The 20,335-nt window shown below is 39.7% G+C and overlaps 1 protein-coding gene across 1 annotated transcript in view; it reads right to left on the minus strand.

Moving 5' to 3' along the window:
* GABRG3 (gamma-aminobutyric acid type A receptor subunit gamma3) overlaps positions 1 to 20,335 on the minus strand; it is a 544,844-nt gene that overhangs the window by 495,334 nt on the left and 29,175 nt on the right. The window contains exon 3 of the mRNA XM_045005104.1: positions 18,219 to 18,286. Coding sequence (XP_044861039.1) covers positions 18,219 to 18,221 — 3 coding nt within the window. The 5' untranslated portion in view covers positions 18,222 to 18,286. The remainder of the gene's footprint in view (positions 1 to 18,218; positions 18,287 to 20,335) is intronic.

The following is a 20,335-nucleotide window of genomic DNA, read 5'->3' on the forward strand; positions in this document are numbered from 1 at the left end:
GATTGATGTCCCGTCCCTCTCAGTCCTGAGAACGAATGAACCCAAAACAAAGAACACAAACAAAGAACTCCCTCCACACAGATTTGAAAGTATCTTGTCCCCTTATTGGTCCTCTGGTCAGGTGTCAGCCAGGTTTACTGAGCTTCTTAACCCTTTACAGGTAAAAAGAGACATTAACCCTTAACTATCTGTTTATGACACCATCACAACCCACACTGCCAAAATCCACTTTGCCCCAGAGTCAGGATATTCCCTGGTGTGCTGACTTCATGTTGCCTTCACATGCTCATATGGACTTTGCCTGCAAATAAAGCTTCCTTTGTGCTGGTTTACAATGCTTGAATTTACATGTGAACTGAGGCAGACAGGGGAATATACATTCTTTGCCTGGCAGAAAGCCCTGTCTGTCAACCCTGCTTTGATTCAGGACTTTAAAACGTATCTCCCTATGTGTAATTAAAACTCCTTACATAGTGTCAGTACAAACACTTCACAATGCTATTAATGATCTGGCTTTCATTTAAGTTGTCACATGACACTCTTTGTAGATAAATATGAAAGCAGTGTGCTAGGTGTAATGAGTTAGTCAATTCTCAGAGGAGTTGCTGTTTTAGAACATTGAACCCTTTGCCAGTTGGCACCAAGGGGCTCTTAGGGTCACAGGTATAAAAGAGAGGAGGTTTATAGCTTTTTTCACAAAAAGGGACATATAAAGTGTAGTGTTCTATCAGGGTGCATTGTAATAGTCAAAACCAATGGGAGGGAATTCCCCAGTGAATTGTTTGAATATCAGCGGTGAGACAAATGAGGTTTTTTTTTTAATGTTTGTTTTTAATTCTTATCTTACTTGTCTCAAAATACAGAGATCCCTTTATACCTAAACTGGCATTATTATTGCATTTTTTCCAATAGAGTAAACAAACATGTTATGCAATGGATAGATTCTGTACACATTTTATGTGATCTCATGAATGAGAAGTGCTGGAAGGAAGTTGGGCTACATTTGAGTGTTGAGAGCACCATTAAATGTGGATGGCAGGAACACCGACTAAAGCCAACCTAACTCTTCCTTATGGTTTAAATTGGTGCAGAAACGCAATACCCTTCACCACATCCAAGATCTGTCAGTTCACAAAAGACCTCTCTATTAGACTTCATTGGGATGCCTTGGGTGAGCATGGGTTTCAGGCCCATTAGTAAAATGCATATCATGTTGTTAGGGCCAGATCCTCAGCTGGTATAAAATGAGCATAGCTCCACTGTCTTCTTTCAGACTTGTATATCAGAGTACCAAAACAAGTGATATATAATAATAGGAGATATACCTATCTCCTAGAACTGGAAGGGTCCTCGAAAGGTCATTGAGTCCACTCCCCTGCTTTCACTAGCAGGACCAAGTACTGATTTTTGCCCCAGATCCATAAGTGGCCCCCCTCAATGATTGAATTCACAACCCTGGGTTTAGCAGACCAATGCTCAAACCACTGAGCTATCCTTCCCCCTATATTTGAACAGGAATAGACTAGAACCTACTGTGTAACTCTTTACTATTTTACTCATACTATGTGCTACACACAGGGAGTGTGCTCAGCACTCTATATATTACATAGTGCATTTTTATCTGTAGCTCTCAATCTACCTTACAAACGTAGCTAACTAAGTATCACTCTCCCTTTACTGATGAGGTAACTAATGCACAGAGAAGTTAAGTGCCTTGCTAAAGGCCATGCAATAGTCACATGTGGATTCACTGCATTAACTCCCTAGCTTGTTTCTTATCCAGAGAACACAATGTTTCCTTCAGTGCTTTGCTCTTAAATTTTGTTAATATCTAGGTATTTATAGATGAACATTACAAAAAAATGAGGTTTTATTAATAGTCAAGATGTATCATGACTAATGGATTAAAAAAGGCACAGTATGCTTGTCTGGCAAAAGAAAAGCTACTGTATAAATATTGTTTTACATCCTTCTCCAGGAATTTATAATCCAGGAACATTTCCATTGAATCAAATGTTTATTAGGCAAGGCCATTATTACCTATGCTTTGTATGCCAAGCTTTCTATATAAAATACAAGTCCTGCAGTCTGCCTACTGAAAAATTTCCTATTATACAACTTGGAGTTTAGCCCGTATAAAGTCTGCAGCTTCAAGGACAGAAGCAGTGAACAAAATTGACAAAGCCTAATATTAGGGACCTGAATTTTTATTTGAAAATACCCCAATAAAAGGAGCCTGGTTTTCAGAGGAGATGAGCACTATCAGATCACAATGAAGTCAATGGCAGCATTCTGATTTTGAACATACAGCATCAGGCCACTTTTACACAGGTGTTACCAGAGTTTGAAATATTTTTTATTATGTTGAATAAAAACCCTAATGAGCATTTTTTTTTAAAGAAAAGTTGTGTTATATAGGATTCCAAGTGGATTGCTAAAGTTCTAGCACTATGGAGTCTTAGTAAGAGGTGCTAAAATATTCTTCAATATACACGTGCAGAGCTAAATATTAAAAATAATCTTATTTGTATTATCATGGTGTGTCAGAGCCTGAGTCATGGACCCTATTGTGTTAGGCACGGTACAAACACAGAACAAAAAGTTGATCCCTGCCCCAACGTTGTATTGTCAGTGATCTTTAAATATTTGTTTATTATTTACTGTCATCCTGACCTTATCTTTTAGGAAGGGTCAGTGTGTTCCTGTTATCCTTGGGGAATGTTTTTGTACCATCCTTAATATTGAAATGTTTTGGTACCTGTCATAAACAGATAGTTAAGGGTTAATGCCTCTTTTAACTGTAAAGGGTTAAGAAGTTCACCTAGCCTAGCTGACACCTGACCAGAGGAACCAATGGGAGAACAAGATATTTCAAAAGGAAGGAGGGAAGTTTCCTTTGTTTAGTCAGTTTCAGTTTCAGCCGGAGGAAAAAAGATCAAGGAACCAGCCTCTTATCAGAGTAGTAAGTTTTAGAAAGGAATACATAGGTTTATGTTTATTTCTTTGTAACCTGTCTTGTGCAATTAGAGGAAGAATCAAATTGGGTATTTGGGTATTTTCTTTTTGTGTAACTAAGTTTTTGCCCAGGGGAACATCCTCTGTGTTTGGAATCTGTTGTCTGTGAGAGTAGCTGGTATGCTAATCTCTCCCAGAGGGTTTTCTTTTACCTTTCTTTTCTTTAATTAAAAGCCTTTTTCTTAATACCTGATTGATTTTTTCCTTGTTTTAAGATCCAAGGGAGTTGGATCTGGATCCACCAGGAGTTGGTGGGAGAAAGGAGGGGGGATGGTTAATTTCTTCTTGTTTTAAGATCCAAGGGGTTTGGATCTGTGTTCACCAGGGAATTGGAGAAGAGTCTCTCAAGGCTACCCAGGGAAGGGAATTAGTGCTTGGGAGTGGTGGCAGCCAGACCAGATCTAAGCTGTTTTGAGCTTAGAGCTTCTCATGCAGGTCCCCCACATCTGTACCCTAAAGTTCAGAGTGGGGAAGGAACCATGACAGTACCACTTGATATCGGAATGTGTTTGCATGAGTACTCTTAGGAATGTGTATTTCTGCAATATTAGCCCTGTTCTTGCCAGATTCTATAAGCAGGTCCTCACAGTTTGTCTTTGATTATATCTGTAAAGCTTTAACTTGGAAAAGAGGAGACTAAGGGGGGATATGATAGAGGTATATAAAATCATGAGTGATGCTGAGAAAGTGGATAAGGAAAAGTTATTTACTTATTCCCATAATACAAGAACTAGGGGTCACCAAATGAAATTAATAGGCAGCAGGTTTAAAACAAATAAAAAGTTCTTCTTCACGCAGTGCACAGTCAACTTGTGGAACTCTTTACCTGAGGAGGTTGTGAAGGCTAGGACTATAACAATGTTTAAAAGGGAACTGGATAAATTCATGGTGGCTAAGTCCATAAATGGGTTTTAGCCAGGATGGGTAAAGAATGGTGTCCCTAGCCTCTGTTCGTCAGAGGATGGAGATGGATGGCAGGAGAGAGATCACTTGATCATTGCCTGTTAGGTTCACTCCCTCTGGGGCACCTGGCATTGGCCACTGTTGGTAGACAGATACTGGGCTAGATGGACCTTTGGTCTGACCCGGTACGGCCGTTCTTATGTTCTAACTACTACTTTAGCCCAGACCTCGGGCCTCTAATACAAAGGCTTAAGTCTCAGGCTCTCTTCCTACTACATTGCTAATAACACTTCCCTGAGGCCAGGTCTACACTTGGAAAGTTTTGATGTTATATTTATACTGGCACAGTGCCCCTAAGCATGGACACAGTTTATTCCAGCAAAACCTAGCTTTGGAGTGGTATAGCTTATTCCAGGGTCCCTGAGCAAAATAAGCTAAACCTGCAAAAAGTAGAGTTTTGCCAGTATAACTGCCTCTATTAGGGCTTTTGCAAAAAACAAAAAAACAAAAACAAACAAACAAAAGCCACTCCCCAACTGATGTACTATACTTGCAAAAATTCCTCATGTAAATCTGGCCTAAATTGAAGAACAGCCTCCTTAATTTGAATATTTATCCAGTGCATGATAGTCCTGTTAAATTACAATAGATTTTTTTCCTTAGACTTTTTAGAAATCCTACAGACCATGTGAGCACAGTGAAAATTCTGAAGATTATTTTCCTGAAATGTTTCATTACCTCACCAGTTTACCCATTTAGTCTTGCTACAGCTGTCAAATGCTTATTGTTTTACTTTTCTGTTTTGGTTAGGCTGCTCCCAAGATATGTCTAGTGTCTTTAGTGAGACCTCAGAAGGTTTCTATATTTGTTTTGGCTCTCCCTCTCTTCTTATCGTTTAACAGAACTGTCCAGATGGCAAAGAAATAATCAGCCATATTTACATAAATACAGTGTCATACACCAGAGGATTAGAGAACATATTGCAGAGAAAATAATGAAGATAGACTTAGCAACTTTCAGGTTTGTTCAACCAGAAAGTTCTTATCCATTCCTTCACTCAATATAGAGGTCGGCCAAAAAAGTCATGAACATTGTACGAAAGAGGAAGACAAGTGATGATGCTTCAATTTAGGAACAATTACAAAGGAAAATTTAGGACAAATCTTTAGGACAGAGCCAGATTCTCAGCTGGTGTAAATCAGCATGGTTCCATTGAAGCCAATAGAGTAGAGCTAAGTCAATTTTCACCTGCTAAACATCTGGATCCAAAGTTTACCTTCACAGTGGAATGAACGGTAATATGAGTATGGCCGATACTGTAAGTATCTCAGACAGCGGTCAGACTCATTGTTGCTATGCACTTCGTGCAGTCGTTTACATCAGCATGAATGCTGATCATTCCTTTCCAGTTTAGTAGCATTTTATATCTCCTCCCCTCTCCTGGCAGTGGTATAAATGAATACACAAGGTGAAGACAATGGGGAATATGACAGAGTATAATCTAGACTGAGACAAACTTTGTGATTTTTGTTTTTAATTCCTTATCTTTCAGTATGGAATGTTTTAGGAAAATGTCTCAAATTTATCCATGGCATAAGTCTATTAACTTCCTCAGAAATTCATGTGGCCATTTATGGATAATGTTCTGTTTTAAACATTGCATATAGGTATATGCATAAGTTCTGAGCAAAGGCAAACTCACCTACTGCACCCTACTTGGACCTCTGTGTAAAGCCCTAGCTGAGTCACAAATAAAAATGATTGAGTGGACTGAATTTATTCTACATTGTCGGGCCTGATTTCAAACTAACACTGAAAGGAAAGACATAAGCCTACAGTATTCTGACCAAACAATATAGCTTGATGGCTCATCTCAGTTTCTAATGAACTAATGTTTGCATAATGCATGAAGCCCAATTTAGGGAAATTGAAACTACTTTGCCTTAAAGATGGCCAGATGTTTAGCAAGCACGTGATCAAATGACAATTTCACCCAGAGAAATGAAGACCAAGACTGAAGCCAATTAGTAATGCAGGAGGAAAACTTTCATTTCCATTTGCAGTGCAGAAGACCTGCTGATAGCTCAGTGCTCTCCGTTCCAGTAATCAAAAGCAATAAAATTAAATGACTGACATTGTTAGACAGAGAGATGTTTGATTACCCTTTGAGTCTGCTGGATAAGAAGCAAGCTAGCGAATTTATTGGCCTCAGTCACCCTCCTTAGACTGGAATCGCAAAAGATTAATACTTCATTACATGACAGAGGTCAGTATCCTTTGACTACTAGCTACTGTTACAGGAATGATGGATTCATTTAAGAGTGGCTCTGAGGGTTACAGCAGGAGTCTGGAAACCTAAAAGTTCACCCTTTGTTTGTAGTCCCAGTTACTCACCACCTAGCCAAAGGGGGAAAAGTCACTTGGTCTTCTTGTGCCTCAATCCTCTGTAAAAGAGCTACACTGGAAACCACAGTTGGAGACAAGGTTTTGTAGGTAAAAAGAGCTACTCTAAGGGAGTTGGCTGCCTAGTCCTTCAAACATTTAGTGAAAAATCCCACCCTCTTTGCAAAATATGCAGAGTTACTCAGAAGATGCAATCTCACTGCATTCGCCTGAGGGAGACGTCCCTGGCTAAACAGGCTTCTTTCAGACAATGAGCGCTTTAGTCTGAAGTCTGAGTCTCGAACATGACAATGAGGAAAGTCACACAGGCATACCATGAATCCTGCCACTAGTTAATTACATGAGTGAGGGTATGGCCTCTATTTGGAGACCAACATCCAGTAGCAAATGTTTAACAGCTACACAATGGGAAAGGTAAACCCCAAGTGTCTGTAAAATAGCCCAGGTGGATTGTAAGTGGTGATCACATCTTAAGTTTCAATAGATCATAGTTACTGACAGAGATTGAAGGTAGAGACAGCAGTTTTTGAATACTGCATATTAGACCTTGCCCAGCCCAGCACGTCGACTATGTGAATGTTCAAATAGAAATGTGAGAATGATTAACAACAGTATGACTTTGCATCATTATAATGTATCTAACTATTTTAACTTATAAACATAGGATTTTAAAGTTACAAAGATCCCTGCTCTTGTAAAAAGAACAGGAGTACTTGTGGCACCTTAGAGACTAACAAATTTATTTCAGCTTATAAATATGCTGAAATAAATTTGTTAGTCTCTAAGGTGCCTCAAGTACTCCTGTTCCTTTTGCGGATACAGACTAACATGGCTGCTACTCTGAAACTTGCTTTGTAAAGCTCTGAAAACTAACAGCCACCCCAGTTGAATTTTAAGAGCATTTTGTGATAAGGGAAAAGATGAGGAGGTGTAGCTCAAAGGCATATAGCAGTTGTATAGGAAGGAGAAAAGTTATAAATAGGCTCAGTACTTAGCAACAATTGAGTCAAGACTTCCCCCTTTTCAGATCCAGAGTCAAAGGTGAACAGCAGTCTCAATGTTGGGATGCACCTGAACTGAAGTGTCTCAGAATGATTGCACTTTTAGCTTAGCCTGTTAGAAGCATGCTGTGCAATGGTCACTGGAAAAAAAAATCAAGGCTGCTTTTTCAGGCTGCCATGGGAGTAGTTTCCTCCTCATCAGTGGAAGGGCAGGTCATTAAGATTTCCAGCAGGTTGTCCATCAAAGAGTTCATATCAGGAGCCCTCTCTTTACCTCTGCTAGATTTTGCTTTTCAGAGATGTGAACATTTCACCATAGATGCTTATAGTTTGCAAGATTTTTTTTTTTTGGAGGAAGCCTCTAAATTCTGCTCCATTATAACGTGAGGATGGTTTATCCAAAATCATTTAGATTCACCCCAAACCTGCTGGGACAAATTGCCTACTCCCACAGAAATACCATGGAAATCTAATGGAAACTCCACAAAGGTCTACCCTCACCAGCTACCCTCTAGTCTCAAGTCAAGTAGAAAGGGTTTATAATGTTACAACAAGGAAAGGAGACAGAGGGATCCAGCAGAGACCTAGGTGTTTTGGGGAGGCCAGTGGATCCAGGATGCACTAGTATTATATGCAGCAGAACTGCTTCTGCCTTCAAAGCCTAATCAGAAGAAAGAGATGGGGATGGGAAGGTCTAGCAGCTCCAGAATTGGCAGCAGCAAGAGGAAAATGGCCCTTTGAAAACATACAAAGAACCTGGAAATTATCAGCAACTTTCATAGCCTGGGAGACGTCTCTCCAAATCCGAGAAAGTAATAAATCACTGTAATGCTCATTTGTAATGATACACGTCTGACTTAGCATGGTGGAGTCTGGATAGGTCAATGCCTTTGCAGAAATGGGAATCCCTGATATTCTGTAGATTTTTAAGCTTGCAGGGACAAAGCATTCATTATATTCCTTAATTCAATAGAACCACCCAGGAGAACTAGTTGATTTGTGCCGGAATAACACTGACTGAGCACTTGTGACTCAAGGGACACTGTGTTAACTAAAAGTTTGAAATGTGAATGAAATATAGTTCTTCCAGTTTTGATATGGAGCCATGAGAGACTAAATGAAAAGTTGCCTGATTAGGTGGGTGACATTCTGTCATACAGAAAGTACAAAGGGCATCCATATCCTCTGGGTTTGATTTAATTTGAGGTCCATAAGAAAAATGAAGGATATTCTTTTGATTTTTTTGACTAGTTGGTAAATGGAACTGACTCCCCTAGCAACAGAATATACTGTAAAAACCAGAATATTCTGCGATTCATTTGAAGATTTGGGACCATATTCTACTCAAGTGCTCCATCAATTGCACTGTTGTAAACCCAGAGGGACTCTATTGACTCCATTAGAGTTACTTTAGATTTAAGCTGGTATGACCAACACTAGACAATGTTGTTAATAGTTTAACATTAATTACCAAATATCATTAAGGAAGACAGTTACCAAACTACTTATTTCCATTGTAATGTAATGCAAGTCCACTACCGAATGGTCCTATACCCAAAAACCTTGGATACAAACACCTAGAATGTGCAGTGCACCCAATAATCAAGGTTAGTTTTTTTGAAGACATTGGGAAAGCTTGATACAAGATGTAAAACAAACTTGGAGTTTGTGGACAGCCAGGAATCAAGGTGATCTAGGCAAGGAAACTCAGAATTTACCCAGTGGAAAAAGCATAGCAGCATAACACTCCATGCAGCAATTTTGTCATAGTTTTCTGAATTAAGGAAATGATCCACAAGCTGTAGGTGAGTGTGGATTTAATTGGCATTCACTAGATGAGAAGGACACAAACCCTGTCTTGTTCTTACACAGGCATTGCTCAAGTATGAAGAAATTAACATGCCATCCTGATTCTGCCTCAGCTATTTCTGTAGTGCCCATTTCTGTTGAGATTGTGCAGTCTGGGGTTCTTTTAATTGTGTCATTAAAAGTCATTTATACAAAACTAAGATAAATTGAAAATACATATTTGACTTTCTGCATTTAACAAAAGAATCAGATAAAGAAGGTTTGACAGACAGGAGATGGGTCCAGTCCATGAGCTCTGGATTAAGCCCTAGATTAATAGCACTAGATCAGTGTTTCTCAAACTAGGGTTGCCGCTTGTGTAGGGAAAGCCCCTGGTGGGCCGGGCTGGTTTGTTTACCTGCCCCGTCCGCAGGTCTGGCCGATTGCGGCTCCCACTGGCTGCAGTTCGCCGCTGCAGGCCAATGGGGGCTGCTGGAAGCGGCGACCAGTAAGTCCCTTGGCCCATGCCGTTTCCAGCAGCTCCCATTGGCCTGGAGCAGCAAACCGCAGCCAGTGGGAGCCACGATCGGCCGGACCAGCGGACCGGGCAGGTAAACAAACCGGCCCGGCCCACCAGGGGCTTTCCCTACACAAGCAGTAACCCCAGTTTGAGAAACACTGCACTAGACCATGATCCAGCAAAATGCTTAGGGATATGCTAAGCATCTTCATCCCATTAAACTCAGTGAGACTACTCATTTAAAGTTAAACACAGACTTAAAATGTTTTGCTGGACTGGGGTCCAGAACAGGAGCTTGAAAATTTGATGAACTATACATCAAGTTTATTTGAGAACAAGCCCTCCAGCATTTTTCATGAGCTGAACTCATTAAGTAAAACAAACCAACCAACCACCAGTTTTCCCACAAGTAGTTACTGTGCGAGGAGGAAATGGAGGGAGACCTCTGCAGAGAAAATGAAACTCCAAGCTGCAGGATAATGACTGACACAGAGTAGTTCTGCTGTAGAAGTTGTATCTAAAAGAAGCTGTGACAGATTCCTGTAACATCCTGAACCAATCTTATGGAATTAAAATGAATGTTACTGAATTAAGGTTAATAGCTTTGGGGTACATTGCATTAAAATACAATGACACAAGCATAATTGTAAGCACTCTTTCTAGTAGGAGGAGAATACTTACATATTTTGAAGCCATCCTCCTGGTGAGGTTTGCGTATACTAGTTCAAAGTGGATTCACCAGGGACCAACAAACAAAAAGGATTTTTGGATAAATAGCCTGGTTTTAAACTGGATCAGGACCTTCTTCCTGATCCTGCAAACGGACAATACCTGTAGTCCCCGGAGGGTCCCATTTCTTAGAGCAGGTTTGGAAAAAACTGCACCTGCCAGAATCCATGTTAGGGTCGAGGTGAATTCTGTTAAGCTTATTAAAATGTTTAAGTTCCTTTAATATGTTTTCTCTGCAATACTTTTTACTTAAGAATAAAAGAGGGTTGTACAGAAAGTGCTGTGTGGTGCCATATAACTGTAGCATTTAGACCTGTTAATCATTTCTGAAGAAAAAACAAGCAGGCGTCCACGGGTAACCTGTCTGTGCAGGGAATAACAGTGAAGTCAGGGAACTGTGAAGCCTGGAAATACACCAGTCTGAAGGGGGAGAGACATAGGTCTCCATACAGAAAGGCAGCAGCTGGAAGCCTGAGAACAGTTGCCCTGTCTGGACCACTGTGGGGAAAATACAGGCGCAGTTGCTCTGAACTATGACAGATGCCTATAAAGAAATTATGTTATGTATTTTTAAAAAAAAAACTCAGTAGAGGTGTGGGGTGGAACACAGCTGTAATTGCAATTTTATTTGAAAAGAGGTTTGCTTTAGTACATTAAATTGGGCAGATGATGTTTCCATAGTTGCAAATGCTTCAATGGTATATTTACTTTGAGTAAACAGGTGTAGAGACTAAACATGCAATTAGAAGTTCAGACTTCATTACAAGCCACAGATAGTATTTGAGAGGCAAGTGTCTATTTTCAAACATCTTTACAAAAATACCTAGGGTGTCTGTGGAGAAGAAAAGTGAACATGTGGGGACTTTGAAATTGCAGTTCAAAGGAGTCTATCAATACATTAAAGGGCATACACGTGTAAAGGATTGGCTTTATTCTCTAACACTGAACTGTGAACAAAGAGGAAATAGAGCATACATAAAGATACGGGGAAGCAGACTAGACAGTGGACAAAAAGAAGGTGATAAAAAGCACAAAAGAACACTACATAAATTATATTTTCAAATTGTATGAGAATAAATGAGTGAGCATTTATCCAATGGATAAGCGATAACTTTATGAATAGATAAGTATAGGTTCCTCACATTCTCAAACATTTTTTACATGCAGCTGCACTGAAATAAGATTTTGGGTGCTACAGCCACAGAGACATAGAGCTGCAGCCTTTTTTCATCTCGGGCTGTGACCTCATCCAATCTCAGATGCTAAACAAAGTTAGGGGTGCCCACTGTGTGTATACAGACCTGATCTGGTTTTATAGGGACTGAATTGCCTATAGGGTAGTACTGTGTTTCTTTCTGCCTTACTGAGCTTCTTGAAGAAGATGATGTTGGAGAATAACAAATACATTCATGTATGTTTCCTGAATTATGTCTCAACTTCAACTTTCTCCATTTCTAATTCATTCAGGCACAAGCCTAAATCATACCTGAAGAAAATGCACTGTGTGGTGCCGCTTTAAGCTTTAACATGTATAAAGCAGCTTATGACCCTATGCTAGGGGTAGGCTATTTTGTGTCAAGGTCCAAATTTCTTGGTCAAACTACAGTCAAGGTCCAGACTTCAGAGAATATAAAAAATAATAAGTAAATAAAAAGATTTCCGGGTCCATTCAAAAGCTTCTAGCGGTCCGGATTTTGCCCTATGGTCTGCCTATTGACTATACCTGCCCTATGCTGTTACTGAAAAGAATGGGACTTGATGCAGATACATCAATTTCCTGACCATCATTTTGAAAATGTAGCCCTAAAATTGATTACATATTTTAAGGTTTTAAAATATGTGATGTGGAATTTGAAAACTATACTTTGAAACATCAAACATAAAGGAAACATTTAAAAAAAAAAACAACAGGAATGGTCCTAATGTTAATGAAAGTTAGCATGCTTCACTAGGAGGGGGATCTTCTAAACTCATTCTTTTTATTAAGACATAGTAATGCTCTTAAATAACTGTAAAACTTGAATAAGTTCCCGTGAGACATCAACACCACATCTCACAAGTCAGAATCTCTAATGACATTTCATCATGAAGTGATGGGTTTCTGTAACCTATCTGTATAAAAAGATAGGATAATAAAGTTAAAGGGATATAATAATCACATGGAAAGTTCTAATGTGGTTTTATATTTTAAATGCCTTGTGGCAATTCCTTAGGTAGCCAGCTGATATATCTTTTAACAATCACAGTTCGTGTTCCTTTTTTCCCAGTATGACTTGTTTATAAAATTGACTTTTTAAAAAAAATGCTGCCCTGAAGATTTTAGATGGGTGTGGAGATTCTACATTTCAAAGTACTTTTGTATAGCACTGGTTACTACTGTCACTTTACATAAGCCTTCTACTGCTGGAAAAATTCTTTTTTGAAGCTAATGCCACCTGGGACAAACTTTCTGCATCACTCCATTGGATTGCTTTTCCACCTATCCTCAGCTTCTCCTTTCTGTTTTGACTGTGCTCAATAATTCATCTGCTATTTAATATTAGCTCTGTCCAGATTGCACCCCAAAGATCCCTCTTACTGAGGGGCCCTGGACACAGATCCCACTGCCTTCATAGAATGGGGGAAGTCACCTCTATGGCACTGACCCAGATCTGACAGGACCCTCTGTAGGGCCAATGATCTGCAAGTAAGAAGGGGTTCATTGTCCCCTCAATTCTGTGAGGACTCCACTCACTACAGCTTGAAGTTGTAGTAACCCCTGAGTGGAACCTCTTCCTTTGTAGTTTTAAGAGCAGGAGACAGAGGTCCAAGATCAGGCGCCAACAGAGGCACTCTTTTTATATGGTCCATATTTTATATATTACACACACATCTGTATCTATAAAATAGAAGTCACATTGACAGACCCATGGGAGAATAGTTGGGGATTAGTAGACAAACAGAAGGACTTTGCCTGTAGCTGACCCTCAAAAACTTTCTTTTAGGGAGGGTACTGCTGCTCTTGGCACTAGCCTTGAGCAACCTTATAGTCAGGAGAGCACAAGGACTGCAGTAGTGTGCAATACTGCTTTCCTCCTGGGCAAGGGCACAAAGAAAGGGAAGGCCACCTTCCCACCATTGCACTCTCAGGGCAAATCAGTATCTGGCTCCTAACTATGCCTGTTTTCAGCCAAAATACATCAACCTTGCAGACTATTTAAATGACTGTTGTGGGAACTGCTTTTTGGCTGTATTACATGCAGATGCAATACATACAGTAGACTACTCAACTGTTTGAGGGGCACGCATCAGACCACTAATTACATAGTTAACCCCTACCCATTTCAAGCTTACCTAGATGGTTTATAACTCACATCAAAGGGGTAATATATAAAAATGGATCTTGCTGGTTGGTTTCAGGCCTACACTGAGTTAAGTAGTTCCAAAAATGTAGGATTGCAATCAGATATTTTCTAAAGCTTCAGCTTTATTAGTTCATGTTATGGGCAGGAAATTTAGATTAGTTCTTTTGCTTAGTCCCCAACCTCTAATCCATACTCTGTGGGCAGAGGAGGACCAGCCCCATTTTAATGGCGTTAGAGCCAGGGATGATTACCTCTCATGGAGATTTAAGAAAGGAGTACAGCCTGGAGCTGTATTACCTTTTCACCATGGCCCCATTCTTTTGTGGGGATCCTCCGATCCTTTAATGGAGATCCTGGGGCCAGCAGGGGAAGCACTGGTAATGCAGTGAATGAAGGGTTGGGGTTGGGCTGCTGGGGGCACAAAGCCTCCAAGCAGGTGGCACTGACCTCCTGACAAATCCAGGTGTGTCTCTGGGTATCCTCCAGAGTCAGAGGACAAACTCTGCCCCCAGGGAAGATTCCTTAAGGGGATCCCCAGTGATATTTCCTCCCCTTCACATATCTAATAGGACTCCAGCCCTGGGTTGAGTGGATTCACTTTCCTATCATGGACACAGGTATTCACACTCAATTCATTTCATACTGTCTCTGTAGTAGTCATGTTTCATCAGCTGTTTCCTCATTATTTCTCCATGTGACTGAAAAGTGAATTTGCATTTATATTAAGGTTTGATCATAAGCAGGATAAAGGTATGTACTTCTAACAAAACTTGATCTACAAAATTTGCTCAAATATTCAATTGAACACCCATTGCTCAGATTGCTTTGTAATTTAAGGAAGAGGGTTTTACCCCCCTAGATTTTATCTACAGGATTAAATCACAGATGAAACTTGATATACACATGAGTGGCATTTGAGCTCTAGGAGAGCAATATACAGTTTAACCTCAGAGTGGTGCAGGTTAAATAAAAAGCAATAAAGAGCTGTGGTTGGAAGACAAAAGCACCACCTGTTGGTGAGCTCCTTTCCACCACCTGTTGGTGAGCTCATGCTTGAGATACTGAGGCAGATGGAATCTAATTTAACCTGATTTTCTTTGCCCAGTAAGAAGCTGTTTGGCAGTTATCTTTACAGAGTAGCTCAGTATTTACTAACTTGACAGCTGTGTGATGGAGGGCTGGAAGCCACTGTCATGCTGAGAACTAAGGAAAGAGCTGGAGGTGTGTGCTCATGACGACAAGAATGGTGCTTTTCCTGAGTTGGTCTTCTCCTCAAACCTTATCTATTTACCCCACAGTACAAGCTCAGTCATCTTCTTGCTCTACTGAACATAGCTTTCAGTGTTTTCCCTTATTGCTCTACTGTATTTTATATAGATGGAATGCTTACCACACGTAGCAAGGCTATGTTGTCTGTACCTCTGTATAGTTACATGAAAACAACCTACTTTATACATATCAACATGCCAGCCACACTCCAAATATTACACAGCCACATTTGGAGATTTTTTTAAAATAACTGACTTCATAATATATTTCCTCACCAGAATTTCATGAGGTACTCTGAACTTGGGCTTAAAGCATAAGTAAGCCAGGCGTGGTTATACCATAGCATAAATTGACTTCCAGGTACTTCATCCCCTTAGTTTGGGCAGGTCCTATAAAATTTAGTGACAGAAGATACAGCTGTATCTCCAGCAGCTCAGAGCAAGGAAGAGGAACTAAATAAACCTTTCCAACCTAATAAGTCAGTTGTTCACTTTTCTCATTCCCCTTGTGCAGGGCACACACAAGATACATACTGCAGTAATGTGAGCCAGAGGAATGCATGCAGAAGAGATCTTCCTGTAGACACATTCCTCTGAATTGTAGTTGGAGGGAAGATAATTACCAATTTAAGAACAACACAGATGCCTCCATTGTTTCACATTCTGTGCTTCAACTGAAGAAATATAACCAAATGTTTCACTCTCTCGCAGAGTGTGACACTCTGAGATGTTCCCAGTACCGATTATTTGTTCCATCTTCACTTGCCAAATCTCCCATTTGCACTGAGAGTCCCGTGTTTAGATCTTTTTAAAAATATACATTAACAAGAGTTGAAAAAAGGCATTGGCATTCAAACTCAGAACAATGGTTTCAAAACTCAGCCCCCCTCTCCAGTAAGCTAGAAGAATCATAGAATCATAGAATCCAAGATCAGAAGGGACCATTATGATCATCTAGTCTGACCTCCTGCAAGATGCAGGCCACATAAGCCGATCCACCCACTCCTGAACTAATTCTCTCCCTTGACTCTGCTGTTGGATGCTCCAAATCATGATTTAAAGACTTCAAGTAGAAGATAATCCACCAGCAAGCGACCCCTGCCCCATGCTTCGGAGGAAGGCGAAAAACCTCCAGGGCCACTGCCAATCTACCCTGGAGGAAAATTCCTTCCCGGCCCCAAATATGGCGATCAGCTGAAACCCGAGCATGTGGGCAAGACTCTCCAGCCAGACCCTCTGGAAAAGGCTAACAATATTCCAACATTGACCTTTTGTACTAATTACCAGTGTGGCACGTTATTGACCTATTGACTAAACCCGTTATCCTATCATACCATCCCCTCCATAAACTTATCCAGCTTAATCTTAAAGTCATGGAGGTCCTTCGCCCCCACTGTTTCCCTCGGTAGGCTGTTCCAGAATTGCACTCCTCTGATGGTTAGAAACCTTCGTCTAATTTCAAGCCTAAATTTCCTGACTGACAATTTATATCCGTTTGTCCTCGTGTCCACATTAGCACTGAGCTGAAATAATTCCTCTCCTTCCCTGGTATTTATCCCTCTGATATATTTAAAGAGTGCAATCATATCTCCTCTTATCCTTCTTTTGGTTAAGGAAAACAAACCGAGCTCCTCAAGTCTCCTTTCATACGACAGGCTTTCCATTCCTCGGATCATTCTAGTGGCCCTTCTTTGTACCCGTTCCAGTTTGAATTCATCCTTCTTAAACATGGGAGACCAAAACTGCACACAATACTCCAAATGAGGTCTCACCAATGCCTTATATAACGGGACTAGCACCTCCTTATCTCTACTAGAAATACCTCGCCTAATGCATCCCAAGACCGCATTAGCTTTTTTAACGGCCACATCACATTGCCTACTCATAGTCATCCTACGATCAACCAGGACTCCTAGGTCCTTCTCCTCCTCTGTTACTTCCAACTGGTGCGTCCCCAGCTTATAACTAAAATTCTTGTTAGTCATCCCTAAATGCATAACCTTACACTTCTCAGTATTGAATTTCATCCTGTTACTAATACTCCAGTTTACAAGGTCATCCAAATCTCCCTGGAGGATATCCTGATCCTTTTCCAAATTGGCAATACCTCCCAACTTGGTGTCAATTACACTTATTGTTTAATATTTATATTACAGTTGCAACGCACAGAGCGCAATCAAATTTGGGTCGTCGGCTAGGTTCTGAACACACACAATGGAATTCCAAGTGTCTGCCCTGAAGAATTTAAGTAGGAGATTTTAGACATGAGCAGATCAAAATATTAGCAAACCTCCTTTCCCCAATTCCTGCCCCCATTGCTGAACCACATTAGGACAAAATTCATCCTTCCACACAACACAGTGTTTGGAATCCGTGAATTGAAGCCAAAAGTTGTGCCACAAAAACAATCCAAGCCTATGTAACTATGTCAACATCAAGATAAAGAAGCACAATTTATAGTATTTGTCACTGCAAAAATTGAGCCCTTTCCTGTATGTTAAACCATCTGTTAACAGTGAGCTAGAAGAGAGTTTTACTTCTTTGATTAGGTCCAGCATAAACCAGTGGTATCAGACACATGAGCAATGTCTCACATGCCTTCTGACAGTTCTGCACACAGTACAACTAAAGATGACCCTTTTTTCCGAAAGCTCAAGAGGAAAAATGAAGGACACTATTCTCTCATTGATTTATAGTACAACACTGGAGATCTGATAAACTCATGTAAATAAATGCACTGATATAGTTAATACTGATTTTGACCAGAGTTAACTCAACACTTAAAGCCAAACCTTACATATATATATATTTCTATACAGGGACATATTGCGAATACCTGGCTTATTTTTAAGATGAACATTAATTAACTGTACATAGAAATGTTTCTATTTAATTTTAATTTCCTGTATTCCTAAATGATATTATTTAAGCATCACTTGCAAAATTTTCCTGGAAACAGGCTTGTTTCATACGTGTCTTTCTGAACATCATAATTTCAAGATATAACAGCATTTTATGACAGGCAGCACTCAGCATGATACTGCTGAGTTGGTTTATTTCTCCTAGGAAAGGCACAAAAGTAGAACTATGTCTGAAAAGTAGAACTATGTCTGCTGACTTATTTCTCACTGCTTTCAATCAAAACATCATATCCTAGTGACATTTCTATTCTCCCCTCCCCTTCAACAGCAAATATTGATGCCAAGACAAGCAGTCCAGATAAAATCATTGTTAGCAAGACACTTACCATATTTATTGATGACACTGGGCCAATGCTGTTAACATAAATGTCAACATCAATAACTGTTGGTTTTACTGTGGAAGAAAAGAAAAGGCAGCATTTAATACTACCCTGTGGAGGACACAGCTCATCATGTTAAACTTTTTCATATTTCATAATTACAGATACCTATCTTTGATTAAAACCAAAAAACTAACAAACAAAACAGCTCATACATTTTGAAGAACTGGCAAGGTTTCTTTCTATTATGCTTGCTGCATATGTGTTCCCTGCTGTAAATTATAGCCTGGATCAGTTTCTCTTTATGATCTCTGTTTATCTCAGTACCAGCATGGAAAACAGATTTTTTGTGGTTACACAGTGGCCCAGATTCAGAAACTAGGCTATAAGCTGTCCAAACTGATTCAGCTTATAATTTCTTCCAGTCCGCTCTTCATATAAACTACACCGTCTTCCCCCATGTGCTTGGCTACCCCAGGAAACTCTTTCTAGACTTAGGTCTTGTCTACACAAGAAAGTTGCACTAGTTTAACTAAATAAATCAGTTATTTTGTTCAGCCAGACCAATCCCTCCCACCTCTTTTTGTTTAGATTTAACTAATTCATAATTGACTAAAACTAACCCAAAATAAGCCTGATTTAAACCCATATAAGATAGCCTTTTGCACTGGTTTAACTAAATTGGTTTAAAATCACATTTAGGTAAGCTGGTGCAACTCTCTCATGTAAACAAGGTCTTAGGCCACTCAGACTCAGGGGGCTAAATTGAGATGTGATTCGGTTCATTAACAGGCCATCTTAAAGCCACTACTTACCACACTATACTGATGACTAAGAGCATCAGTGCTGATATAGGTTACATGGCTAGAAGCCAAGCTTTAAATAAGGTAGGGATACTTTAAGTGGGTTGTTCCCATCCTACTTTAACTTACACCTTCTATGTCCTCAGCATGCAAGTTACACCAATTCACATACCAATTGTATGATAATTACTGTCCCTAAGGGATCCTACCTTACACCACCTTTCTGAATTTAGCCCATTGTAGGCATAGAATCCAGTCCCTGCACTCATGGCAGGACTAAGTATTGTCTAGAATGTAGATAATATGTAGTATTATCTTGCATGTAGAATGCAAACAATAAATGAGGCTTTAAAAGTGCTTAGCTATTTTTTTAAAGTTGTGCTTATTTCAGTACTTATGAAACAACCGATTCCTGTCAATCACTATTACAATAAACTTGTAAAAACAGAAGTTTCTATGAAAATACAAAAGATAAACATTAAAATGAGCAGAAATAGAAACCCAAAGACAATAATCCCTGTCTATAATTCATAAAGTGGTTCTATACTGTTAGAAAAGTGTGGTATGTGACAGTTTGGGTTATTTAAGGTCAGAAATTTTGTCTAAAGAATTGACTTATGGTGATAAAATTCAAATCCTGCCTACAGCTATCAAAAGGAAATCTGAACTCAGCTGAACAAACACAACTGATTAATGTAACTCTAATTGTACCCAGCTGATAACAAAATAGGAGTCTAACTGCTCCTAGCAAGGAGACTGGCTTCAAAATGCAATAATAGGTAGAACTGTAGAAAGCTACAATTGACATAATTTAGGTAAAGATTGAAAGTAGCAGGGAAGCACAAGCAGTTTTATTTAGATATTACATGTGGGCAACAAGACCCCGACACTACAAAGACGTATGCACATACTCAACATTACAAACTGAGTAGTTCCATTGAAGTCAGTGGAACTAGCCAAAGTGTATCAGGCTAGGCATATCAATCTCTGTATGACTGGGGACTAAATGATCATGCATTGTTTTGAATCCACATTTTAGTTAAACTGTATTTATATAAATATGCTATAAGTAATTAATTTACTAAATAAACTGAGTCAAATAATCTGCTGGCATAAAAGGCCCATTTAAACCAGTGGAGAATGTGGCCTTCTATGTTTTGTGAATGATCCAGGTGGTTTATAAACAGAAGAGAATTAAGAAGAAGACTGCTGATGTCATGTCAGTGAAAGTCAGGGTCCAGACTCAGATTTCCCCATAAACCCCCCTAATTACAAAATTAAAGGAGCCTGCTACACTATTACATCTCCTAGTATAGGAGA

The sequence above is a fragment of the Mauremys mutica genome, chromosome 1 (assembly GCF_020497125.1).
Source record: "Mauremys mutica isolate MM-2020 ecotype Southern chromosome 1, ASM2049712v1, whole genome shotgun sequence".
NCBI classification, from domain to species: domain Eukaryota; kingdom Metazoa; phylum Chordata; order Testudines; family Geoemydidae; genus Mauremys; species Mauremys mutica.